Source organism: Acomys minous, assembly GCF_964271855.1.
Source record: "Acomys minous genome assembly, chromosome: 12".
In the NCBI taxonomy this organism is placed as follows: Eukaryota; Metazoa; Chordata; class Mammalia; order Rodentia; family Muridae; genus Acomys; species Acomys minous.
This window is the reverse complement of record NC_140493.1, coordinates 19,233,424-19,260,433: the sequence shown is the minus strand read 5'-3', so window position 1 is coordinate 19,260,433 and position 27,010 is coordinate 19,233,424. Positions and strand designations below refer to the sequence as shown.

Below are 27,010 nucleotides of genomic sequence, written 5' to 3'. Positions count from 1 at the left end.
AAAGAAAATAACAAACAGTCTCTACAACACATACTTGTCCCTCTTCAAATAGGGCTTTGTGGTATCATTGACATTTACAAAAGGAGAAGAAAATAATAATAAAACACAACTCAGTATCACTGGGCTGTTGGCAAGAGGAACAGAGTCAACCTCACTGAATCTCAGTGGACACATGGAAACACACACATGCATGCATGCACGCATGTACACAGTGTTCATCTGTCCCAGTAGTGCTCAACCGGAGACCTGCTCACCTCTTCAATGGTCAAAGCCCAGAAGGAAAAATTTCGTAAAGGAAAGTGGGTCTGCTAGCAAGCCATAACAGTGCAGCCTGATGGCACACCGCAGCCGTGGCCACACAAGCAAGAACTCCTGAAACATGAAGGGCAACGTCCCAGGCTCCAAGTGCAGGAAGGCTGCCTCAGCAAGCAGACTTTTCAGGCTGTTAGTGGGCCTGGTGGTGGCAGAGAGATCTGAACTGGTACTGGGATTGCTCCTAGGGACAGGTAGCCATATAGTCAGGCACAGAGCAAAGGGGAGAAGGGAGATGACAGGTAACACGTTCCACCTCACATAAGCTACTCAAATGTAGCTGCAGACTCGGGGAGAGCCTGTGGCCTAGTGAGCATAGAGCTCACGTTCCCACCTGAGCGGCCTTGGTCCTGAGGTACTAGGGAAACTCCTACCCTGCCCTCCGCAGGGAGGGCCTTGGTTTCCCAAGGAACCCAAACAGACAGTACATCCTGAGATCCCAGAGAGGCTCAGCTGTCACAGGCTGATCCCCAAAGGAGAGAAGGAGTGGATGTTCTCTGGCATGCAGTGGTCGGGATCTGTGCCACAGACCACCCTGTTGTCCTCTGGTGAGGCAATGGCCACCACCGTCTCTGCTACAGACAGGTTCACTTCTTGCACGCTAGGTCTGGGTAGACCAGGCAACAAAAGCTCCATAATGCACAAAGCATCAATGGCTTCCAGCATGTAGCCCAGTGTCTCTGTCTAGTCTTTGTCCTCTAGGCCTCCCACAGCACGCTTGCAGTGAAAACATGAGCAGTGAAAGCAGAGCAACCAGAAGAGCATGCAGGCCAGTGCACCTGCACGAGTTAAGGCGGCATTCTTTAAAGAGCATTCACAGGCTAACGCTACACCTGCTATCCCCCCAAACCTGAAGACATCTGCTCAGAAACGGACATCCTGAACAATGCAGACCATAAACACTGTCTCCTAACTGTTGTGTTGAAACCAACAGGGGGTGCTGGAGAGATAGCTCAGCTGTCAGGAGCTCTTTCCAGAAGACCAAGTTCCTCTCCAGCTCCCATATCAGGTGGCTCACAACTGACTGTAACTCCAGCTCCCGGAGCCCTTTAGCTTCAGTGGGTACCTTCACTAAAGTACATACAACTACCTAGCTACCCACCAACACACACACACACACACACACACACACACACACACACACACACACACACACACTTTTTTAAACTGCAAGGGACTTAAATTTAAAATCTTCTACTAAGTCCTAAGCGCCACAATGCGAAAGACTGCTGTAAGGGTAGATGGGAAAAGGAACACAACACCACAATGGAGCTCTCAGGGAACTCTTTACACCCAGAGAGCAGCAAACCCCAGAGTGAGGGGGAAATCTCAAGCACAGGGTAGAGCAGGGCAAAGGCTCTTACTGGATAAAGTAGTAGAAAACAGACTTCTGTCAACAACCAGCAGAGACTGAAGTTACCAGGCGCCAGTAGGCCTGCTCCTCTGGCCCACCCGCAGTCTGGGTACAGGCCATACCTTCACACCCCAAGCAGATAGGAAGCATGAGATGTGCAGCACAGTAACGAACAGAAGGCAGACGTGTGGGGCACAAGAGACTCGTCACAACTAGAAACTTTAAATAAATCACAAATGCCTGTGCATGAAGCAAGAATAAAAAGCTTCAGAAACATGACAACAAAATCTGTACCACTGGGGGGCTGGAGAGATGGCTCCGAGGTTAAGAGCACTGTCTGTTCTTCCAAATGTCCTGAGTTCAATTCCCAGCAACTACATGGTGGCTCACAACCATCTGTAATGAGATCTGGTGCCCTCTTCTGGCCTGTGGGCAGAATACTGTATAAATAATAAACAATTTTTAAAAATCTGCACCACTGGGAGGGAGAGGCAAACAGGCACGAACGGGAAGTAGAGAGGTGCAGAATGGGCCCTGCACTGCCCAGACCATAGTACCTTGCCTGAGGAATGGCTCAGCCAGTCTTCCCCAGGGATGCCTCCCTGACTGCATGCACCCTGTCGAGACCACCGGCCAGTACTCGCATCACCTGCACCCCTTGGCTGCTGGAACTGATTTTGCCAACATGGTTCCAGACAAATGGTCCAGCTGGGGGTCACACTTGCCCTTGTAAACATGGTGCCCATAGCCACAGTTTCTATGCGTCACCTTGGGCACATTGGCCTTGGCCCTTAACTGTACTGGACTCTCTTAGCAGTAAGTGCCACACATCCTGTCACTGTGCATTACATCACAATAATGTTTATGTTTTGTCAGGCAGGAAGTGACTGCCCCACTGTGACACCCCATCTCATGCACTCTTAGCAAGTGGGATATTAGTGTTTCCGTCTCACTCAAGAAGTCACTCAAGACCATACAGACAGAACGAGACAAAGCCCACATGCCATGGCTCCCTTGGGTCAATCGAGGGTGAAGAGATGCAGAGCAGGGCCAGGCTCCACTTCTGTTCCCACTGTATCCCAATGGCGCTTCATCCCAGGAACTGCAAACCTGCATGTTCCTAAGGCAACTTGCCAAGGGTAACCTTGATTTTACCTCATATCTGCCCCCTCTCATGCCTAGAAGAGGAAGGCATCTGTGCCAAGTTGCTCAGCAGAAGGCTGGCAATGTCCCTCCAGGCAATTACCTGCTGTGGAACTCAAATGTCTGACTCAACACTGATAATGCCTAGAAGCTGCAGCACCTTCTCTGCTGGCTTAGAAGACACAAGGAGTGACTGTGGGAAAGCCAACAGAGTGACAGGTCTTTGTGGGCGGTGCTTAATCATAGCTCTGCAGGTGGTGACAAGATGGACTAAAAGGCCTTTGGATATTGTGCTCAAGCCCCTAGGCTCTCTTGGCCCTCTTCCTTTCACTATGTCCCACTAGAAGAGCAGCCCAGCTCTGGCTCCGCCCCAAAGCATGTGATGTGGACAGGCCTCCTCTCTGCATTTCTGACTCTCAAGGTGAGGACAGAGCACCTATGTGCCAGGCCAGGCTGCCTCCTGCCAGCTATACTCTCATAAGTTGCATGACAGGATCTAAGTTCTTTTCTGGCTGTTTCTTCATCTTGTCCATCCCGGGAAGGAGGGAGAAGCAGCTTGGGTGACTCCTTTCATGGCTCTGGAATCTTGAAATGAGCTGTGTCTGCCTCCACTACTTGCCAGCCAGCTCCAAATAGCCAGTCAGGCATTCCTAATTCTCAGTATCTCATGTGCTGGCAACTCCTTCTTGCCACCTACAAATATCTAGTGAACATCTGCTGGGTGCCAGGACTATGTAAGGCGGAGTGGTGTCATGGTGAATAAGTCATCACTATTTTAGCCTGATAGGACTTTATGATGAATAACATACTCTGGAAAAGAATGTATCTCAGATGGTCAGAGCTGGCCTGGAGACATGAGGTAAGAGTGAAGGACCACAGGCTTCTGGAAGGCATGGCACAGGAGGTCACGGCCCACACAGCATAAGCAATACATAGCACCACTCTGATATCTGTCCTGCAGCTCAAGCCACCCTTGTTACCGTATGTGGACATCTGCTGTATACAAAACAGTGTCAGTACTCTCTACTCTCCATGCTCACAGACTGGGCACCCCATAATGTCATCTCAGAGCCCACACTGGCTGGTAGTTAGATCTGGATTCTCACTCCACATGGAAACAAGAGGTCCGAGGAGTTACTAGGATACTTCCTATTATGGATACTAAAGCGGTCTGGAGTCCTTTATTCTCAAAGTTCTCAACCCACAATGGGATGGGCCCTCCCCCATGAATCATCAATTAAGAAAATGCTATCCTAAAGGGAGAAATGGGGTACAAACACTACATCCTAAACAATTTGTTTTGTTTAGAGATGAGTTAAAGCAGGAAAAAGGGTACTTCAGGACCATGCAAACTGAAGGAAGCAATTGCGCACAGTCACTGCACCCTGTCAGAGGGAGGCCACTAGAGGCCGTGATGTCTCATCAGCAAGAGCATTCCCTTTATTTAGCATCCTCAGAAGAGAATTATGGGCTCTGGTGTGTGATATAAAGATAGGGCGGTGTTCCTGTTGTAATACAGCTTGCAAAGCTAAAACACGGAAGTCAAGGGAAGTCGTAATTTTTGTCTTTATGAAAGCAGCAGGTGATCTAGGAATAAGCTGAGTGTAGTGAACACTGTCAGTATACAGGTTAATAGGCTAGGCTGTGGGGAGCTCTCCCCGGAGTGGCCTTCCAAATGTTAGCCTCTTGGGTAGCCGTACAGTATCACATAAGCCACTGCGCATGGGGACTGGGAGCAGCGAATGTTAGAGCCAGTCTAGGTACAGGCTTTTATTGAATAACAGGAGAAAATCTCTTTATAGTGATTTATCTTAAAAGCTGAATGGGCTTCCACGGAGGATAATTATCCAGCCTTCCCGGAAAACCAAAGATATCAGCTTGAAACAAAAAATGACTACTGTAAATTTACAGCTCTTAAGTCATATATTATCCAATTTCTTTTAGCTTTTTTCTGAATGAAAAAACAGGAGCGTTCCAGGGACTGAGGCCTGGCTCGGTATGTCTCAGATGTGCTTGTTCTTCTCATTCCAGAGCGTGTTGCAGTTTCTCTTCACATAAAGGCCACTGCCCCATGCAAACAGGTTCCCCTGTTTTCCACTGAATTTTTATGGGCCGGGGAAGTGAAACAAAGGCCCCTCTAATTAGACGTCAGGGCTAGTTCAAAAGCCCCTGCGAAGACAATGGCAGTACATGTCGAGTCCCTATTTTCTGGATCCAGGCACCCAGAGGCCATTCTTTTGTTGTCCAATGGTCACTTATTGAAATATTTTCTCGTTGCTTAACTAGCTGGGCAGTCCACTGCACCACTGTTGATATCATCTATGATGTCATGAGGGCGGTGGCCATCCACATTGCAGCCCACAGACTGTGCAATACCCAGGATCTCCTTAATAGTTCCAGAAAGCTCTCTGGCTAAAGATTGGTGCCACATCTGCCTGGCAATGTTGACAATCTCATCAAAAGTGATGTTTCCACTATGCTTAATGTTGTTCTGCTTTTTTCTGTCTCTTGGTGGCTCCTTGAGGGCTTTGATGATCAAGGCAGAGGCAGAGGGCACTGCCTCAATCTGGGCCTGTCTGTTCTGGATGCGCAGTTTCACTAATCCTCAGACCTTTTCCAGTCACCAGGGGCCTTGGCAATGTCCTCACCTACCTTTTTTGAAGACAGGCCTAAAGGACCAAGCTTGGGGGCCAAGGCGGATGTGGCACTAATCTCGCCTCCAGTGCACCTCAGGTACATGACTTTGATCTCGTTGGGTCAAACTTGGGCAGCATGGTGGAGGCAGCTGGTGCCAGATGACTGGATGACTGGGATGACTGAAGAAAGTTACACTGTAGCCTCCTCCAAGCCGAAAGCCAAAAAGCCAGAGGCCACTCTTTATCGGACCTAGCACCACTCTGCAGCTCTGCTATCACAGGAGCAAGTTGCTGTAGTATGTTAGATGCCTCAGCAGGCTGCACTTTGCATTCCAAGGAACTTTGTACTTGAGCCAGAAATTTAGTAAAAGGCTACATTGGTCCTCGTCTTAAATCTTTTGAAATTTGCTGTGTCCCCTCAAGAGGGCAAAACCTTCCAAGTTCTTAGGGCACACAGACTAACTTGGTCAAAACACTGAGGGGTCCAGGAGCCTGCTGAGCAGGTAATGAGAACGCTCCTTCCCCTGTGACATTCACACTCAACACTACACCTGATTTCGACTTCTCTCAGCCTCAAGTCCACATTGAGCATAATAATGTGCTGTCCAAATAAACTCCTGAGGGCTCATGTACTCATGCCAGCTGTTTATAACCCTCTATGTGTTTAAATTCATGTGTATGGATTTTAATAACTGCATTGCATATGGAGAATGACACCTGTCATCTTGACAAGCAATCTGTAACTGCTGGATGGCTCAAGGTCCTGCGGACACCATGTGTAAGGTCTCTGTGGGGTACAGTTTAATTTCACTGGAAAAGCAGAGACTATGAGTTGCTCATTTGGCCAGCAATCACCATGACTAGGATGAAGACATGAAATAGGATCTAAATGTAGCGGCAGCTGAGATTCTTCACTTTAAAAAAAGATTTATTATTTATTACATATACAGTGCTCTGCCTGCTTGTACCCCTGCAGGCCAGAAGAGGGCAACAGATTACACTATAGATGATTGTGAGCCACCATGTGGTTGCTGGGAATTGAACTCAGGACTTCTGGAATAAGAGACAGTTCTCTTAACCTCTGAGCCACCTCTCCAGCCCAATTCTTCACTTTCTAAGGCACAGTGCTCAAGCAATGGATCCAAGGAAGCATATAAGGGAGACAGTACCAAGAGGCCTATTTTTGTGACAAGAATGTCTATCAGCGCCATCTTAACTTTCTCCCTGTTCTTTTTTCTTTTTCACTGACCTTATCTTTATCTGCTACTAGGAAAGTCTGCAGGTTTTAACTATTTTCTACTCCCGTCCCTAATGTAGGGACCTGATTTACAGCAATCATAATATGATAAAAATAGATTCAGACAAGAAAGCAAAGTCCTAACTTTCCCTCTATGCATTATTCAAAGCTCTTGGCCTTAGTGCAAGATCAAAAACCCCTCTACAGAAAACAAAGGATTTACCTGTAGGAACTCGTACCAAAACTTCTCTACCTCAAGCATTTGTACTTCTTCTATTTAGCAGGCACTCTACCACCTGCATTTAAGTCACTCTTTGACCAGACAAAGAGTGCACCCAGTTTTTTTTTAAACCAAGAGGTCCCTTTACCCTATGTTCTTACGTCTCCCACATTTGGGTGTCAAATTGCCATTGTACCAGGGCATCCCCCAACAAGACAGCAATAACCATGAGTCAGTAAAAGGTTTGGAGAAAACAGTTTCTGGGAAAGCCTAGTGACTGTGACTGGTTAACACATTATCTCAGACTGGATAATGAGTTCATAGCACCAGGTCTCTATTTGGAAGAAGCACATTAAAGAAGAAGTGAAAAGTGCAGACTCATCTGCAGGCCAGCTACTGGCTACTCATGCTACTTCCAAATTCAATGTTCTGACTTTCTGGGGCATGGTATGCCGTGCTTATTTAGCAGTACGGTATGCCAAGTAGGCCGGCCGCCAGACATGCCTATAGCCCAATCTTAGGGAGGCGTTTCTTAATTGAGGTCCCCTCACTGCAGATGATTTTAGCTTATATATAGTTGATATAAAAGTAGCCAGCATGGGCTGGAGAAATGGCTCAGCAGTTAAGGGCACTGACTGCTCTTCCAGAGGACCCAGGTTCAAATCCCAACACCCCCATGGCAGCTCATCATTGTCTATAACTTCAAGATCTAACATTCTCACATAGACATGCATACAGCCCTACTCCAATGCACATAAAATAAAGGTAAATTAAAAAAAACATTTTAAAAAAATAGCTAGCCCATCTGTGAAGAGGAGCAGGCCATTCCTCAACTCCCACAGTGCTAGAAGAGGCGTGAGGAGGGCACAAGCCAGCAGGAGGGGTCGGCTGATCCCTCGCTGCAGTCCACACAACTTTGGTGACATTAATAACTGACTATTTTACCCCAAGCCCACAGTATCTTAGCGAGGCCGGGAGGGGTACAGAACAGTCTTTCTTCCCAAGACTCCTTGTCACAAATACAATATTATACACACGCTTTCAGGGGGGCCTCTGATAAGGCATGGGGACTCCATCTCAGCAACTCCGGGTGACACACGACACTGTTATTCTGATCCTTCAACAGGGATGAGTCCTCTGCCTCCTCTGTTCCTATCATCTTCTACTCCTCTTTGGGTTTTAACTCTGTGACACTTGTGCTGGAAGAACACAACAGGAAACAGACCGTGGACACTTCCATGTCCGCGTCTAGCTTCTCCCTGAACTTCTTGTATTCCAGTGTGCCTCCACCTTGGAGCAGAGATCTAGGGGCACCTTGGCGCGTGTTCCCCTGAACCACTGGCTTGCATCACACCTCACTGGGCTCCCCATCTGCATGGGATGATGCCCCCTCCTTACCCACAGGGCCCTTACAAGGCTGGAGCTCATGCCCGGGTCAACTGTGCTGCTCCTGCTTTGCACACAGGCTGCCTGTCCAACATGACTCCCTGCAGCACCAGGGACCTCCTCACTCCTGCCCCAGCCCACCCCACAATGGCTGCTGCCATCTTGTTTCTGGAACTGGTCTTCAAAGGAAAAGAAAGAAAAAATGGAGTTCACTGCTCAGCAAAGGAAATGACACAGAATTCACTGTCCAGTACAGAGAAGGAAATGAAGTTCATTGCTCAGTAAAGGTATCCTTTGCTCTTCAATTGTTTAAAAGTGAAAACACCCAAGAACTTTAGATCCTCTTAAAGAGCAGCCAGTGCTCTTAATTGCTGAGCCATCTCTCCAGCCCACTCCTAAACTCTTAAATCGTAGGATCCTAATTCCAAAAGCAGAGTACATGAAGTAATAGAGAAGAGGGATGTGTTTTGTTTTTGTTTTGTTTTGTTTTTGGAGACAGGGTCTCTCTGTGTAGCCTCGGCTGTCCTGGACTCTCTTTGTAGACCAGGCTGGCCTCGAACTCACAGCAATCCGCCTACCTCTGCCTCCCGAGTGCTGGGATTAAAGGCGCGCGCCACCTCGCCCGGCTTGTTTTGGTTTTTTTAAGGGATGTGTTTTTAAAAACCTACTTAAATTTTTTTACATTTATTATTTATTTAGTGGGGAGATTGTGTGCATGTATGCGTGCGTGCATGTATGTCTACACTTATGCCCACAGAAGTGTGTGTGTGTGTGTGTGTGTGTGTGTGTGTGTGTGTGTGTGTGTGTCTACACTTGTGCCCACAGGAGCATTAGATTCCTGGAGCTAGAATTACAGATGGTTCTGGGTTACCCAACATGGGCGCTGGTAACTGAATCTGAGTCCTTTAGAAGGGCAGCCTGGGCTCTGAACTACTGAGCTTCAGTCCCAATACACCTACACTTAGCTGAGCTTCTCCACAGGCTGCTGGCAGAGTTTGCTGCACGCCATGTCCTCAGTGCATGCGGTGTGCAGTGTACAATGGAGTAAGGCAGGACCCTCAGGGCCCCATAGCCATCTGTACCCATAACATGGACCAACTCTGCAAGCCTGCTCCCACGGCCCCTCCTCAAACTCCAGGCTCCCACACAGAGGTGTGAGCCCTTCATCTTCTGCAAACAGCCTAGAAAATGGCGAGGCCCTGAGCCACAGCTGCTGCTACCAGTTGGGATGGTGGGACCCTTTTCCTGGTATTACATACTCACTGAAGACCAGCAGCTCTTAGGAGAACCCACAAGCACTCCAGTGTAGGAGGGACCTGTGACCCTAGGGATCCAAGTCAAGAGCTATGTGGAAACAAGTCAGCCTGGCACAAATAGGCCAGTGTCCTGGGATGAAATCACTGGACTGGAGAGTGGGTTTAGGGTTGGGGACTAGTCCCTCCAGGGACTCAATCTCCCAGACCCTTTACTCTAGCCCTGGTGGTAATTCACTCTCACCCTGGTATCCATGTCCAAGCCTGGTTTACAGTTCTTACTACCTGCTCTCTTCAGGCTGTGTCTGGCCACCCAGGTCCCTTCCTGCCCTGCCAGCCCAAACCAATACTTGTCCTCAAAGTCCCATGGAGCCAAGCTGCTATGAGGAGTCCATACCAAAGACCACTCCTGCTCTCACATTCTGCAGTTCCTTGTGAGTGTGCCCCCAACAGCTTAGTCAAGTGACTGAAATCTAAAGAGGATGAGCTTCATGACCAAGGCACCAAAGGCTGCCCCGGCCCCCAGGGGACTAGCTGGTATTCAGAACCATGTCTTGACAGCAACACAATGGAATCTATGTACTTCATCTGCCTTCCCCATCTGTGTGTGCGCAATGAGGACTAGCTATAATGCAGAGACACTAAGGAGGCCCTGGCCCTACCCTTGAAGAGCTCTGTGTCCCTAGAGATCCAGGTATTGCTGGCACCAACATTGAGTTCCAGAAGGCCACAAATAGGGCGGGCACACAGGCCCTGTATCCCAGTGGCCACACCCTAGCCCTGCCAAATTCTACTCTCAAGGTTGGCAATTTAAGCCACTTGGAGCTTGTTTTCCCATCCATTTAAGTAGAGAGCACACCAGGGAGGCAGCTGTAAGCTCTAAAAGTAGGTTTGAGCAGTCACTCATGATTTCTAAATGTTCTGTGAGAGTCTCACATGGCTGCAGGAAAGTACAGAGATCATAAACATAGTTTGTGTACATGACTGATGGGTTGTCGGAGTACACACAACCAGATGCAGGACACAAAAGGCATAGACACAGCTTCAATGGGTGCTTTTGTGACACTAGTGTGGCCATAGCTTCTCTGGGGTTTGGCAAGAGGCCCGCCTGCCCGCACTCCTGTTCCTGCAAGGACAGAGGGCAAGTGCCTTGCTCCAGATGATGTCTCAGTCACAGCTCTAAGGCAGATTCCTACAGTTCTGCTCTAACCCTTCCAACATACCCTGCTGCTGAGCAGCAGGCAACATGTCTGTCCCTGTCCCTGTGACCCTTGCTGCCTTAACTGTTTCCAGGGCAGAGGTGTCTTTCGTCATCCAGACTCCTGTTCGAGCCTCCAGCTTCACAAGAACACTGCTGCCAGCCAGTCTGGGAAGAACGTACCAGCTCTTTCCCTTCCACTCACTCTGCACTTTTGGAGCAGCTCCTTAAGCTCCCAGACTTGTTCTCTACATGCCCCGCCATATCCGCACAGGACTCCACACACAGTGTCTGCTTGGTAATACAGATCCCAGTCTACTTTGTTCTGGGGCCAGGATCTTGCTGCACTGTTCAGCCTGGTCTCCCACTCCTGGGCTGAGGCAACCCTCTGGCCTCAGCCTTCCCAGTGCTAGGAACATGGGCATGCTGCATCTGGCTAAGTAGGTACCTTTAATAGAGTAAGGTATTTAGCTAAAATTCAATCAGAGCCTTCTCACTTGGAGTACAGGAGAGAACGTGCTAGTAGTCTGAACTCTCTGCTACCTTTTAAAACTGGGGCATTGGTGATCACTGGTTTCCATTAGCCTACTGTTTTCAGACATGCTAGCCCCAGCAAACAGCAGCACTGCACACTCCCCTTTTCCTTCCCTGGAGCCTCCTGTGTCAGGAAGGGGCCCACACAGTGCTGAAGACCACACCCCACCTCATCTGGCAGCCTCTCTTGGGGCCAAGATGTATCAGCCCCCTTTTACAGATAAACACTCTGAAGCTCAGGTCTAGTGGGCAACATGCCCACGGTCAGACAGCTAGTGACAGCACAGCTGCAGTCAGAGCTGACACGCCACCCAGCTACAAGCCCAGTCCTCCTCACCCTGTCCCATGCAGCCCAGAGTGGAAAGTTAGTTCCAGGGGTTTTTTCATGGAGATAAAATATGGTCTCGAGGTTACTTTTGCAGCTGGAGTTGAAACTCACCCCTGCCCAGGGCGCATGAGGTGCAGAATTCCACCCCTAGTGGTGCTATCACCACCAAGAAAAAGAATACAGTTGGATTTTCTTTAGTGGACAGGAAAAAAGTGGGTTGAAGGAGAATAACTTCTGAAAACAAAACCAGTCACATGATATTTCATCAGGAAGGGAGTTCCCAGGACACAAACTGCAAGCAGACGCCCTATCAAGATCCAGGCCCTTCATGTCGCCCTCTGTCCTCTTGCCTGCACTATGAGAATAATATCATGTCACGGTCACCGTGTATAAAAGCTGCCTGTGAGACTGAGCAGGGTCATTACTGTGAGTTGTTGTCTGTCATACAAGACTAGACACCCAAGAACATTGGAGCGCAAACTATCAAGGCCTTCCAAACACCGTTTGGCTTGTGGAAGATCAGACTTTGCAAGCAAGTAAGCTTCCTCCTCCACTGAGGGCTAGCGCTTTCCTGCACTCCCTAAAAACCAATGCCCTATCTCCACCACCACCCATTTGATGGTGATTGCCCACTGACTTTGAGTTATGTTCCTCTCCTCCTGACTCTACCACAACCACAGTGGTATGCTGGACACCAGGCAGCCGCGCATTTGCATTCATCTGAGGGGAGGCATTACCTCCCAGAAGCTGTCGCTGGATACTTCCACTCCCACAGCATCGTCGTAGGTGACAGACATTTCTGCAGAGAATGAGGGGGTGGCAGCAGACACTCCGGTTCAGGGGTCAGATCCTCAAAACCTGCAGACAGATCTATGAAAGAAAAACAGAGATAGTTGTAGTTTTCACATTCCAGGACAAAAGGAATGGCATCTCTATTGAATATATGGCACCAGCCTCAGCACGTTGGTCTCTGCTACCCTGCATCAGGACAGCCTCTCTTCCCTGACCTGCTATTCAGAGTGTCCATCCACTCCTGAGGTTCCCAAGTACTCCGGTATCACCAGTGTACAGGACACCACAGCAGCTCCTGAGAGGCAGCCATAGGCAAATGCAGACGAGGTGCTTTACTCACACTGCATGAAGTTGGTGTGCTGGCTATTCTTGGTGGTCAACCTGACCACATCTGGACCTAACTGAAAGCCAAGGGGCTGGGTGCACCTGGGAGGGACTTTCTTTCTTTCTCCTCCTTCCTTCCTTCCTCTTTTTTCTGAGACAGGGTTTCTCTGCGTAGCTGACTGTCCTGGAACTTGCTCTGTAGACCAGGCTGGCCTGGAACTAAGAGATCTGCCTGTCTCTGCTTCTTGAGTGCTAGGATTAAGGTCTGCACCACCAAACCCAGCAAGATTATTTTCTTAATTAAATTGTTTGAAATGGGAAGACCCACCTTTAACCTAGGCCACATTTTCTGGGAAAGGCTACATAAATGGAAGAAGGAAGCTGCTGCTCTTTGTCTGCTTGTCCATTGCTCTTGCTGGCAAGTGTACTCCCTCACTGGCAACAGAGCCTACTTCTTTGGGATTCCAGTATATACTAGAGACCAGCTAAGACATGCAGCCTTGTGGACCCAACAACTACTGGATTCTTGGACTTTCTGTAAGGAGAGATTATTGTTGGGCTAGCCAGCTGGACCACAGCCTATAAGATATTCTAATAAATTCCATATGTATACATACATACATACATATATATATATTTTATCCTATCCCTCTAGAGAACCCTGACTAATATAGTTAGCAATGACAAATAAGAGTTACTTGACACATATTTGACACACCACAAGTGTCCATCCAGCAAGCTGCCCAAAGACAGCAGAAAACACTAGGGACTGGACTAGGTTTTTGTTACTGTTTCTGGGACAAGCATTTTCTCTGAGGCTGTCAGCTTCCCTTACTCAGGAAGGGGCCTGGTGGCCACTTGCTACCAAAAGCTTTATGTACTCTTCCTGCATGTACTTAGCCAGTCCTGACTGATGAGACTATGAGGCAGTAGCCATCACATGCCTCACTAGAGGCGGGAAAGAAAGGGGGATGAGTCTGTCTAGCTCGGGAGCAGGGCTTTAAACAAAGGTTCACGTTCTGTGGAATGCTGGCAGGCACCCTCAGCGATGCCGGTGGGTCTTTACCCTCCTGGGGGACTGTGCAGTGGCTCACTGTGGATCTGCCTGGGAACTGTCTTCTCATCCCTTCACGCTGTCATAGCCTTAATCTTCTAAATAAATAAATAATCTTTTAAAGAGATTTTGTTTTTGGCCAGGCAGTTGTGGTACACACCTTTAATCCCAGCACTTAGGAGGCAGAGGCAGGTGGATCTCAAACTGTGAGTTAAGGACAGCCTGGTCTACATAGTAAGTTCCCGGATGGCCAGGGCTACACAGAGAAACTTTGTCTCAAAAACAAAAAAAAATTTTTTCACTTTTACTTGAAAGAGAGAGGGTGGGGAAGGGAGAGGGAGAGAACGTGCAGGCAAGCGTGCTGCACTCCCATCCTCTGGCCCCACAGGTTCTTAGTCAATGTATTCTCACGCATTGTATTCTCTTGCTGTCGTTGGCGCTTTCCTTTTCAGGAAGTCTTCCCTTTTGCTGCTGTCCTTCACCTTTGTTCCTCTTGCATCTGTCATGCTAGTTTTTCAGTTTTACTTTTCTTATCCAGAAATGGTACATAGATGTGATGAGACACCTGAGTTGGGTCTAACTTCTTTCCATGTTGAGGTCAAATTATTCCAAAAACATTAGCTGGGGTTTTCTCCCTGATTCTTTGTCTGTCCTGGCTACGCTATCTTCACTGCTGTACCTGAGTCTGGCAGGAGGTCCTGTCCATTTCTAGCACAGATAGCCACAGCCCCATGTATCTCCAAACACAACCTTTCAACTTGTTTCTTTAGTTTCACCAAACAGCAAGGTCTGCTGACCAGGCCCTCACCAAACCTGATGCACTGCGACCCTGACCCATGCCACCCGCTCTGCTTGCCCGGCTTTCCCCAGCTTCTCAGCAGTGGTCTGCATAGTTCCCTTGTATAACCCAGTAAGAGATTACTAGGCCAGGCCTTTAATATTTTTAGTACTGTAAGTAGAATGTCTAGGGTTTTTTTCTATTTTAGCTGATAATTGTCAATAAATAGAAAATGATTGACCTACCTACCTTCCTCTTTCTTTGAGATAGGTTCTCACTATACAGTCCTGGCTGGCCTGAAACTTGTTATGTAGACAGGCTAACCTTGAAATCCCAGACATCTGCCCATCTCTGGATAAAAGCGTGTGCCACCAGACCGAGCAGAAAAGGGTTTTCTATACTCATAGATGCAGCCACTTTGCACTTACTAGCTCTAGACAGTATCTACACATCTGCTTGGACTGTGTCCCTACATCATCGTCACCAACCTCACAGGCACAGTTTTTCTTCTCCTCTCTAAGGCTTTCATTTCTCTTGCCTTAGTACACCAGAGGGGTCTGCCAAAGATAAAGCTCTCAACATTCACCACTGGGAGAATACTGGGTTAGCAGGTGCCAGGTCTTAGGCTCAGCCCCAGCACAAAATGGAAAGTATTTGTCATCATGTCTGGCTTCAGATTTCATTCCTTTTCTAGCTCCTGAGAGTGAAAGCTTACTACTTATTTCTGCAGCCTTTCTCCTTTTCTAAAACACAGAGAAAACAAGAGAGCAAGAGTCCACCTCCCACATGACATAGGGAAAGCTGGCAGGGGTTCACAGGCAGATGGCTCAAGGACACGGGCAACAGGGCTTCAAGTCTATAAGGTGGTCAAAATGGCATCTCTGGGAATCTGTAATTGGTGATGTCACTTAAATGACAAAGCTGGCTCAGGCTTCAGGATCACACAGGAGCATCCTGTAGCACCTTTCATAGGCCAGATTTAATCAGCGCTGCACAATCAGCATGGCACGAGGACTCAGCACTATTCCTGGGTCCACAAGACTCGGCAGCCACAACTAGGCAGAGATGGCCAGGAGGGTAGTAGAAGCAAAGAGAGCCCGAAGCATCATGAGCCAACTTATAACTGGAAGGCCCATCATTGCCAACCACAGTTGGTGGCTCTCATCCATTCATCAAATAAGTACAATTCTAATTCTCAAGAACAGGCAGTGCCAGGGATACAAAAAGCCTTAATTCTCTTAAATAAAATTCAGAAATATAGCTGCATGTGGTACTGTGTGTCTAACCCCCCCCCACAAGCTTTTCAGGAAACCAAAGCAGATCTCTCTCTCTCTCTCTCTCTCTCTCTCTCTCTCTCATCTCTCTCTCTCCCTCTCTTTTGGTTTTTTGAGACAGGGTTTCTCTGTGCAGCCTTGGCTGTCCTGGACTCACTTTTGTAGCCCAGGCTGGCCTTGAACTCAGAGATCTACCTGCCTCTGCCTCCTAAGTGATGAGATTAAAGGCGTGCGCCACCACACCTGGCTGCAGAAGGATTTCCTGGATCTAGAGGTTCAGGGTTAGCTTAGGCAACAGAGTAAGACCCAAAACATTAAATACTAAATAATTAGTAATATTAACTCTAGCCTGAACTAGAATGGGAAGCAAGTAAAGGACTAGAATGTTAAGTTTGGTTAAATGTAAAGGAACACAGAATAAATGTTTTTCCTTTCAATGCTGTAAATTAAATAAAACTGGTAATTATTGATAATCCTTGAACTAAAATCTAAGGATGTGGGCTGGAGCACAGGCTGTTCTTCAAGAGGACCTAGGTTTGACTCCCAGCACCCACATGGTGGCTCACAACTGTCTGTAATTCCAGATCCAGAGGATCCAACACCCTCTTCTGGCCTCTGAAGGCACCAGGCGTGCATGTGGTGCACAGATATATACATGTAAGAAAAACACCAATACATATAAAAAAGAAAAGAAACCTATTTATACAAGACAAACACACCTGGGGTGGTTTGAATTTGAATACCCTCCCCATAAACCACATGTGTGAACACTTGGTTCCTAGTTGGTCAAACTGTTTGGGAAGGAGTAGGTGTGGCCTTGTTGAAGAAAATGTGTCATGGGTGTTGGACTTTGAGGGTCAAAAGACCTCTTTGACTCCCAGCATTCTCTCTGTGCCTCTGGATGTTGATGATGATGATGATGATGTAAGCTCTCAGCCTGGCTTTAGCTTTAATCCTAATCCCCAGGAGGCAGAGGCAGGAGGATCTCTGAGTTTGACTCTGGCCTAGTCTACACAGTGAGTTCCAGGACAGCCAGGACCACATAGAGTGTAACTGAGGACATCTAGAGCTGCAGAGAAAGAGCTCTAAGGGAAGAGGAGAGGGCACGGACTATAACTACACTCCAAAGGGCTTCCAGAACAAAAGCTCTTCATGTCCAAACTCTGGCTCTCCCTTCTATCACACCCCTAATATGAAAGTCGTCCCCCCTAGGTGAGAACCAGCTACCAACAAGGATAGGTAGGTGGCACCCCAAAAGAGCCACACTCAGCCTCATAGTCAAATACCATCAAGGAAGGAACCAGGAGAGCTGCCTGATGATGTCACATAGGTGTCAGTCACTAAGCAATGGCTAAATTATGCTTCCAAAGAAGGCTCTTTTTCTGGAAACAGCCATATTTGTGTAAAGCTCTTTTTCTGGAAACAGCCATATTTGTGTAAAACACGGCAAGCCTGCTTTAGGCAGGTATGAGTCTTTTGTTCTACCTGGGAGTACATGGTAAGAACATGGAGCTGCCATGTTGGGTACGCCTCTTAGTACCAGCAGGTAGTCTATGCTGAACTTTAGGCAGGTTTCTTGTTCCCCAAAACCCCTACACATGTCTGCCACTATCTTCACTTTACAAGCAGGCAACCCAGTATCCAGGACTCAAACCACTGGTCTAGCACCTGCTGCAGGATACTGTATAATATCCCTCAACAGCTCTTGTGCTGAAGGTTTGCCTCTCAGCTGGTAGTTTCCAACCATCGAGAGGACTCTGATGACATCAGATTAGTCCCCCAAACTGCTTGACTATGTAAGGTTGAAAACATATAGCATCACTGGGAGGTGGGGCCACCTTGAAAGGAGGCGATTACTGGGAACATGCCTCAGCCCCTTTCTCTCTCTGCTTCTCGGAACCTACAGAGATGTGCAGCTTTGCTCTACCACACCCATCTGCTATGATGCTCTGCTTCATCAAGCACCAGGAACAATGGAGCCATGGCCATGGCCATAAACCATGAGCCAAAGCAAACATTCCCACCACATTGTTTTCCTAGATTTCTGTCACAGTGGCAGAAGAGGGAGGGGGAGAAAAGGAAAAGAAAAACAAACCCCTAACACAGTCCTGTGTATACCTCCTGCATGGCTACCCGTTCCCCAGACTCACTTGCTGCAGGCCTGGAGGCCACGCCTTCAGAAGCGAGGCTTTGGCTTGGGGACTTCCCTACTGACAGTGATCGCCAAAGCATGTGCCCTCATGATTCAGAGGCCCCCATCTGCAGGGCAGGATGTAACAGAACACCTCCTGCAGCATTAAAAGGTTCTGGTGGGCTTGGTGTGGCCGAGTGGTAAGAGTAGAGGCCTAGGTCCAGGGGTACACTGGGGATAAGAGTTACTAAAGAACTCTGAACATCACAAAAGGACAAGCCAGCCATCACTGATCTTTGTAAAGATGTGCTAGGCCTGGCACATGGTTTATGCAGCTCACATTGTCACATTGTTTGGTATGCAGAAAGTGACTGTTGACTTCTACAAAAGAAACTGAACTCTAATGCTTGAGCAGAATGTTCAGAGTTCTGAGAACTCCCCAGTGCTGCTGGTGAGGGCGAAGTCACTCCAATAATTCAGTGTTAAAGATGAAGCTAAAGATGAAAACACAGGGATCTCCCAGCACATCAGCCAAGAGGACACACATTAAGAGTCTTAATACAGGCAGGTGGTGGTGGTGGCGGCGGCGCATGCCTTTAATCCCAGCACTTGGGAGGCAGAGGCAGGCATATTGCTGTGAGTTCGAGGTCAGCCTGGTCTACAAAGCAAGTCCAGGACAGTCAAGGATACACAGAGAGACGCTGTCTTGAAAAACAAAAACAAAAACAAAAAGCAACAACAAAAAAAGAGTCTTAGTACAAGTTTAGGCAGGTGAGTGAGTGACTTGGTGGGTGCACAAGATTCCCAGCTAAGAGCTCCTCCTTCTGGACATCTCAGAGGGATGCAGAGCTTCTGCAGCTCCTTAGTGAGCTGCCCATCATGGGAGAGGCAGTGGACAGTGCCTCAGAGCTCCTCAGAAGCCTTAACATTCCAGTTACATAAGAGACAAGGACAGCACAGGCCATAAAGGAGGTTTTAGCTGCTTTTCTGTTTGCTGTGATATGACACGTGGCAAAACCAGCATGCGGTATGGAGGGTGTGTCCCAGCTCAGGTGTGATGGTCCAATCCATCGTACAGGGTCAACTGGTCACACTGTATCCAGAGCCAGAAAGCACAGAGCAAGGAATGCTGGTGCTCAGCAAGCTTCTCCTTTTTATTAACCCCGGGGCCCCCACCCACTGGATGTTGCTGCTGGCATTTAGGGTGGGCCTTCCTCTTTCAGCTAACCCTGGGTACACCCTCACAAACACACCTAGATGTACGTCTCCTCAGTGACTATAACCCAGTCAAGCTGACAATGACAATGCAACAAACATGTAACCTGAGAGCAAGAAAATCCTAATTTCAAAAGCCAGGCTGGAGGTCAATGCCTGTAATCCCAGCGCTTGGAGGGCTGAGGAAGCAAAAGGACTGCTAGGTTCAAGGCTGCAATATGTCCCAGGCCACCTAAGCAACACTATAGACCCTGTGTAAGGCCATCACACAGTGAGCCCTCCAAAGATGCTCACTAAACAATCCTGTTTTCAGAGGCACTCCTTAGGAACCCAGGAGCAAGAATGGGGACAAAAGTGTCTAGGTCCCTGCTTCCAGTGACTTTTGCTGCTGAACAATGGCAACACTTGTCCCAGAGCCAGACTTCCGCCAGCATGCAGAAGCTTAGAGGTTAAAAGAGGGGGTCAGTGCTGCGTGTGGCTCCAGCTGGAGGCTGGCACAACCTCTTCTTATCATTTCTGGCCTGATAACAAGTATCAGGGAAACAAAAGGTGTGCTACATAAGCTTCCCTTTAATCCCCTTAGTTCATTCCGAAAGGGAAACCAAGATGCCCTTCTTGAGGCCTATAGGCCACTGCAGAAAGCAAGATGGTTCAAGTACTGTGCTTGCCTGTCTCTCCTAAAGAAGAGCAGGAAGCCCTTCTCTTTCATCCTTGTCAAGCACTAGCCACAGGGGGGCAGCAGAGGTGCCCACCCGGCCTTCCAGGCTATCCTGCAGTCCCAAGGTTCACACAGGTTTCTTCCTTCCTTCCTTGTTTATTTTATTATTTTTTTTTTGGAGGGAGGGGTTCTGAGACAGGGTTTCTCTGTGTAACAGAGGCCCAGTCCTGGTCTCGCTTTGTGGAGCAGGCTGGTCTCAAAATCACAGAGATCCGCCTGTCTCTGCATCCTGAGCGCTGGGATTAAAGGAGTGCATCACCATGCTTGGCTCCTGGGCTTCTTTCTTACTCATTACCTGCACAGAGAAGTCTTCAGTCACTAGGAAATGACTGCAACTTCTAAGCCACTGTGCAGGCCTGGGGTGAGGGGCCGGCCAGCATGTCTTAAACAAGGGATACATTTACCCATTCATTGCACAAACACCTACCACGTACCAGGAACTGGCCCAAACTGGGGACAGAACAGTACCACTAAGCAGGACAAACTCAGTCCCTGCCCTCCCGGGTACCCTGCCATGCAGTTAAGTGACATGGCCACAGAGTGTTCTATACTCCAGGAGAGGAAACGTGGGTGTAGGAGAAGAAGTCTGGGGCAGAGACTTGCTGAGATCAAGCATGGCCTCTGAGGACTTAGAAAGATGGGAAGGAGGGGCAGGTGCTTCCCAGTAGAGTGACAGTGAGGTCAGCACCAAAAGCTCCAGACAGGACGGGTAGGGTTTCATCCGTGGCATGTACAGCAACTGGGGCTTTACCTCTGTGCTCTGCTTTTCAGAACCAAAGCCTCACAGTAAGACACGCTATTCAAAACCAAGCACGAGGCAGTTAGGAGCAGGTGTTACGCTTCCACGCCAGGTAGCTCATACCCCTGAACTCCAGCTCAGGGAATCCAGTGCATTTGGCCTCCTTAGGTACATGTACCACACACACGTAGCCTCCCTTCGCACCAATAATTAAAAATAAATCTTAAAAAGCAAAAACCAAGCGCATATGCATTTTGTATCTGTCCTTAGCTCTGCACTGTCCAAACCTCAATGTGAGAAGTTACCATCGACCCTGAGGTCTGTTTCAGCTGCAAGTTTACCCCACAGATAAGCTCAGCCAGGACAGCCAAGAGAAGGGGTTTGCTGTGGGACTATTGAAGAAGCAGATAACAAAACGAAAGCTAATTCAGTGCCCATCAAATGCTGACACTGGAGCTGGGAGAGGTGGCACGAGCCTGTGATTCTGGCACGGGGGGGGGGGGGGGGGGGGTTAAGAAGTAGGACTGACAAGTCCAGCTTTCCCGGCCATCAAGTTCCTGTCTGAAAAAAAGGAAAGAAAAGACGAGAAGAGATTTAAAATGGGAAGAGGAAATACTTCCAACATGGGACACCAGGCAGGCAGCACGAGGGAACACTGGCAACTCTGGCAGTGGCAACAAATGCCCCACCGGGAGGCAGCAGCTCTGATCTCTCAAAGCTCACTGATGCACACTCCTCACTCAGATCCATGTGCCCATGGCGGTGAAGGAGTATCTACCTACTGTTATCAGCTGCCTAAGCTATTTGAAATGTCAGCTAAAAGCACAGAATGCTTTTGGAATACAAAACAGGCCAAGACAAAACATTTGTCTCATAAACGGGTTGGTCCCACAGGACCACATTCCAGGTCACCCTCATAGCTTCAAGAGAGATTTTCCCATGCACTGCTAGGCTGGCCTCCCTCCCTTCTGCAAATGTGGAGAGATGACCGGCTCCTCTCCCCGTTTCCTTTTGGCATCATCACTGGCACTGACACCTCTGCCCTGCTTTTTTGTTGTCGGCTGTCTCCTAGTGATCCTCGCAACACCACAGTTCCACTTTAGTCTATCTCAAAGTCTGAGGCAGCCTAGTAACCACCCACATAACTATGTCAGCCCCCTCCAGCAGCCTCCACAGCTGGAGTTCTGCTCACTCCCCCACCCCGTTCCCTACAGCACACAACTCCAACCAGGCAGGTACTCCAATGACACTGGCACTGCCAGGTGCAGCCAGTCCACTCGTCCTGCCTGGACTGTGTCCTTCCTCCTGCACCACAGACCTGTGTGAGGCAGGCAGCGCCCTAGTACCTCCAACTTTTCATTTTGATTTTGATAACAGACTATAACTTGGGTTTTTTATTTTGGGTTTTTTTGTTTTGAGGCAGGGTCTCTCTATGAAGCCCTGGCTGTCCTGAAACTCACTGTGTAGACCAGGCTGGCCTCAACGGACAGAGCTCCATCTCCCTCTGCCTCCTGAGTGCTGGGAGTAAAGGCCTGTGCCACCACACCACAGATGGGAACTCTGAGAGGGCAAGGGTCTGCACCACTGCCCCTTTCAGCTCACTGCCCTGACGTTTCCTTGGGTACAGTCACTTTGTTACAACTCGTTAGAGGTTTTAACATGAGCTGAACTCAAGAGTCTGAGGGATGTTGACGCAAGGAGACGAGATCGGCAGACGGAAACTAGCGGGAGCCCTTCTGTGAGGAGGGGCAGCTCTGGTGGCTGGAATTCTTTTCTAACAGCCCTCCCATTTTATTACACGCTCTCCAAATCCTTCTACCGGCCGCTGGGCCATCTCCTCGGAGCTCATTCCAGGTGGCTTCAGCAGCTCAACAGAAACGGGGAGCTCGGGCCTGCTCACCGCAGCCATACAGGAAGCTCCAGGAAGCCCACAGACCCGCTGATGGCCTCTGCTGCCAGGTTCAGTGTGTGCCCCGGTCAGTCCCTTATAAGGAGGACAGGTGTCTTGCACCTCTCCAGCACTCAGGCCACCTTGCATATGCTGGCTGCTCAGGCCTGGGCTAACACATAGCTTTGCACCATTGATTAGGCAGAAACACGAGTTTCAACTCAGCTATCTGCCACAACCTATTTTGTTTCCAATGACTTCATCTGGAAAAGGGAACATTCCTTAAAGGAAGTGATAGAGATCAGCAAACAGAGTGACTTCTCTCTCTGGAATGCTGGGTAGAACACTCAACACTGACTGGGAAACTGTCTACCACAGCATGCTGGATTTTAAAGGCTGCTTCTCAAGGGGAGCTGCCTAAGGCTCAGGCCTCCATCTGGCCAGAGCACCTTCCAGTCTAAACAGTGAAGGCGGGAGCATAGTTTTTAATTCTCTGCTTCTAAGAGGCATCTCCCTGAAGACAAGAACTTGTAGTTGCCCTGGAAACTGCCACTTGGAAACCAAGTTGGCTAGAGGAGGATTTCAAGCCACTACGTGACACAGGCTAGCCCACCAAACTGCAGAGCAGGCTGCTAAGAGGCAGGCAATTTTAGAGGTCCATGAGGGCACAGAACCATTTTCCTAAAAATAAACTCTTAAAAACCCCAATTAAAGCTGGCAGTGGTGGTGCACACCTTTAATGCCAGCACTCAGGAGGTACAGGCAAGTAATCTCTGTGAGTTCAAGGCCAGCCTGATCTACAGAGGGAGTTCCAGGACAGCCAGGGCTACATAGAGAAATCATGTGTATCAAAAAAACAAAACCAAGCAAACAAACAGAACAAAAAACAATTAAGAAGAAAAGGGCAGGTGGGGCTGGTCTTCATTGGTTTCATTCAACATTCAAGGGCCTTCTTCTCCCTGGGGAGGTAGAGGGTGAGGGACTAAAGCCAACGAAGGTGGCTCTAGCCCTCCTCTTCCACACGGCCATGCTGCTGGCCCATGACAGCTCTAACCCCAAATGGCATTCCTTGGTCAGCATGAACACACCAATATGGGGCCCTCCATTCTCAGGACTTGGCCCTTTCAGCCCATCTATGGCTGAATCACAAACCCTTAGTCTGCCTTCCTCAACTATAAAATCAGCATTTCTCCCTGAGATGTTCTAACACACTATTGCGCTGTGCTCCTAGCCTTGACTCCACCAGGCCCTCACAGGTCATGTCACGCCAGGCAGCACCAAGAAGGGGACGGTCCGAGCTTGCACAGCTTCCCATTTCTATTACTTCACTAGGGCTTCAGCACTCCAGACTGTTGTCAGATCTCTCAGGCCCAGTTCAAAGGGCAAGCTCCTGAGTAATATAAGTGGAGGCAGGTTGTAATGACGGGAGAAAGGATCAGAATGCATCCGAGAGGAGGAAAAAGGCCTAAAATGGCTGGGTAGTGGTGCACACCTTTAATTCCAGCCTTCAGGAGGCAGAGGCAAGAAGATCTCTATTAGTTTGAGGCCAGCCTAGACTACAAAGCGAGTCCAGGACAGCCAGGGCTACTACAACAACAACAACAACAACAACAACAACAACAACATCATCATCATCACCTAAAATGCTGCTGTCTCTTGCAGCCCTTGGAAGATTTCACCCCGTGTACAGCCCTATGATTTGCTGTTTGTGTTATGCACTAAGGCTAAGAATATCGGAGAAGGTACAGGTAATAACCTATGACATCATAGATGAGTAAGAATGGATAGAAAAGGAAACAGAACAAGGCCGTATGAAAGCAAGAGCAGACAGACAAGCCTCCTTAGAGTCTGCTTGTTTGGGGAGCTGGAGGGATGATGGCTCAGCTGTCAAGAGCACCGGCTAGTATTGCAGGCGACCCAGGTTCAGATGACTCACATGATGACTCACAACTGTATCTAACCCCAATTCCAGGGAATCCAATGGCCTTCTGTGGCCTCCATGGGCACCTGCACACATGTGGTGACATACATATACATGTAAGCAAAACACTCAAACACTTTTGTAAATGTCTCCTCATGTCACTGTTCATAGCATACAGGAATCAGGCTGGTTTTGTTTCACATATGAACCACCTTTGGAACAGAGCTGCAAGAGCACCTCATCATATGCATATTTAAGGATTACCGTGCTCTCCATTCAGTGAGGTGTCCACACATGACTACATACATACACTCACATAGGTCAAAGGGAGTTATTCAGTGGGCTGAAAGGGATCGTCTCATCATATGCCTTGTCTCAAATGTCAAGTTTACATTTGTTTTGTGATGCAGTGTCTCACTGTGTACCTCAGGATGGCCTGGAATGCTCTTATATAACCCAGGCTGGTCCCAAACTCAACATCCTCCTGTCTCAGGCTGCCAAGTGCTGGGTCACAGGTGTGCACCACCATGCCCAGCAAGAACACTGATTTTTAAAGGAAAGTACACTTAGACATCCACAAATCCTCAAACAAACAAAGTAGTAAATCTCTTTCAACCCTAATATTTGGGGACTGATGAGGTGGCTCAGCAGTTAAGAGCACTGGCTACTCTGACAGAAGACCTGGGTTCAAATCTCAGCAATGGCATGCAGCTTATAATTGTAACTCCAGTTTGAGGGGGTCTGACGCACTCTTCTAGCCTCTCTGGGAACTGCACATACATGGTGTCCAATGTATATGAAAGTAAAACACCCATACACATAAAAATAATTTTAAATACCCAGCAAAACAAAAACAAACAAAACCACCATAATTTCTGATGAGTCCAAAGGACAAATGCAAAAATATTCTAAGATTTTATTTATGTGCCTGAGTGAATGTGTGCTACATGCATGTCAGTGTCCCCAGAGAACAGAAGAGGGAGTGCTCTTTGACTGCTGAGCCATCTCTCCAGCTTCCTCAAAAGTCAGTTTTTACAAAGTGATCTCAGGGTCAAAATGTGGAAGATTCATTAGAAACTTGCCCTCAAGCTTCTGTGGACTTTGGTCAAGTCTCGTACCTTTTTAGGGGCTCACTATTATTAATCAGCCAGGTGCAGTGGCTTATACCCCTTTAATTCCAGCACTCAGGAGGCAGAGGCAGGAGGATCTCTGAGTTCAAGGCCAACAGAGCCAGTTCCAGGATATCCAGGGCTACACAGAGAAACTCTGTCTTGAAACACCAAAAGGGAAAAAGAGGAAATAATTAATTCCTTAATGGCGTCAAAGAACATCTCACTAGAAAGGGATTATAGGAAAACCTGCACAGACCAGAGGTTAGAGTGTGTATTTGTAGTGATCTTCAAGGCTGCAAGTGCTTTCCTATTTACATCGGACCTGAGCATCACTTGCCTTATGTGTGTATCCTGACCAGAGCCCCAGTGGGTAGCTTGCCTCTTTTCCAGGATCTTGCTGTAAATCAATCCACAGTCTGTACTTCCCAAGGCCACTCATATCATGGTGCTGCTAACACAGGATCCCAGTCTCTGTACTGAGTCTTGGGTGGACTAATGCTAAAAACCAAAAGGCCAGTGCTAAAACTTACACATGCACCTTACACCTTGAGTAAAAAGCAGAATCAAGCTGGAGAGACGAGCTTTCCAGGTTCTGTGGGGTGCAATTCCTGCCCTTGCCGAATAACAGAGACAGCAGCAGTTAATAGTTACTGAGTATGAGTCCAAGTACTGGGGCACACCCACTCTCCAACAGCCTGGTAAGGCATTGAAAGATGAAGAAACAGAGGTGGTGTGTGGTTACGGCTCAGGTCACCCAGGAAGTGCAGCGGCAGAACTGAGTCTCAAAGCCAGGCTGCATTCTCCCAAGTGAAGCAGGAGCAGGTGTAAATCACTGAGTTTGACTCAGGCAGAGGAGGAGGGTTTGAAGGAGCTGGTGTGCCTGGCAGGGCTCCAGCTTAGTAAGACATCAACAGGGCTGTGTATATTGATTCTCTCCATTTCACTCATGAGGGCCGCACACTAGCAGGTCTTACAGTACACAGGAAAGAAAAAAAAACTAACTACTTAGATTACTAAACAAAAGTAGCGATCAAAATAGGTGAAGGGCAATTCTTTTATAATTAATGGTCTGTTGGTCCATCTACTAAGTCACCAGAACGCTTCACACCTGGAGTCTCTTGGGCATGCCCAGATCACCTGATACACCAGGAGGCCGCCTTGTTATCCTGCTTTTGTCCTTCAAAGAGGGTCACCTATGCATCAGAGGAATCATGTGTGTGAGAAGTCAAGTCAGTGATGCTGCATGAACTATAGTGTGAGGTTGTCTCTAAACAAAATGCAAGAGGAAAAAAAAACACTCATATTTGGGGATCCCAAGAACCAAGGGCCTGCTACTAGGCATGCAGCACCACACTTCCCAAGCCAAGCCTGGGCTCTCAGCCAGGAGACCTGGATATAAGGGCTCAAGGCAGAGGGCCTGACAGCCCTGAGCAAGCACAGCACCTTTCACAGAGCAGCCCTTC

At 48.3% G+C, this 27,010-nt stretch overlaps 1 protein-coding gene and 1 pseudogene across 4 annotated transcripts in view; both read right to left on the bottom strand.

Moving 5' to 3' along the window:
• PACSIN2 (protein kinase C and casein kinase substrate in neurons 2) overlaps positions 1-27,010 on the bottom strand; it is a 99,794-nt gene that overhangs the window by 18,955 nt on the left and 53,829 nt on the right. For all 3 annotated transcript variants that reach the window (XM_084748380.1, XM_084748382.1, XM_084748381.1), the window contains exon 2: positions 12,339-12,471. In XM_084748380.1, the coding sequence (XP_084604506.1) occupies positions 12,339-12,398 (60 nt within the window). In that variant the 5' untranslated portion in view covers positions 12,399-12,471. The remainder of the gene's footprint in view (positions 1-12,338; positions 12,472-27,010) is intronic.
• On the bottom strand, positions 4,638-12,330 carry LOC311578531 (large ribosomal subunit protein uL11-like; annotated as a pseudogene). The gene is made up of 2 exons (XR_014783679.1): positions 11,167-12,330; positions 4,638-9,206 (listed from the first exon to the last, which is right to left on the bottom strand). The product of XR_014783679.1 is annotated as a large ribosomal subunit protein uL11-like (transcript).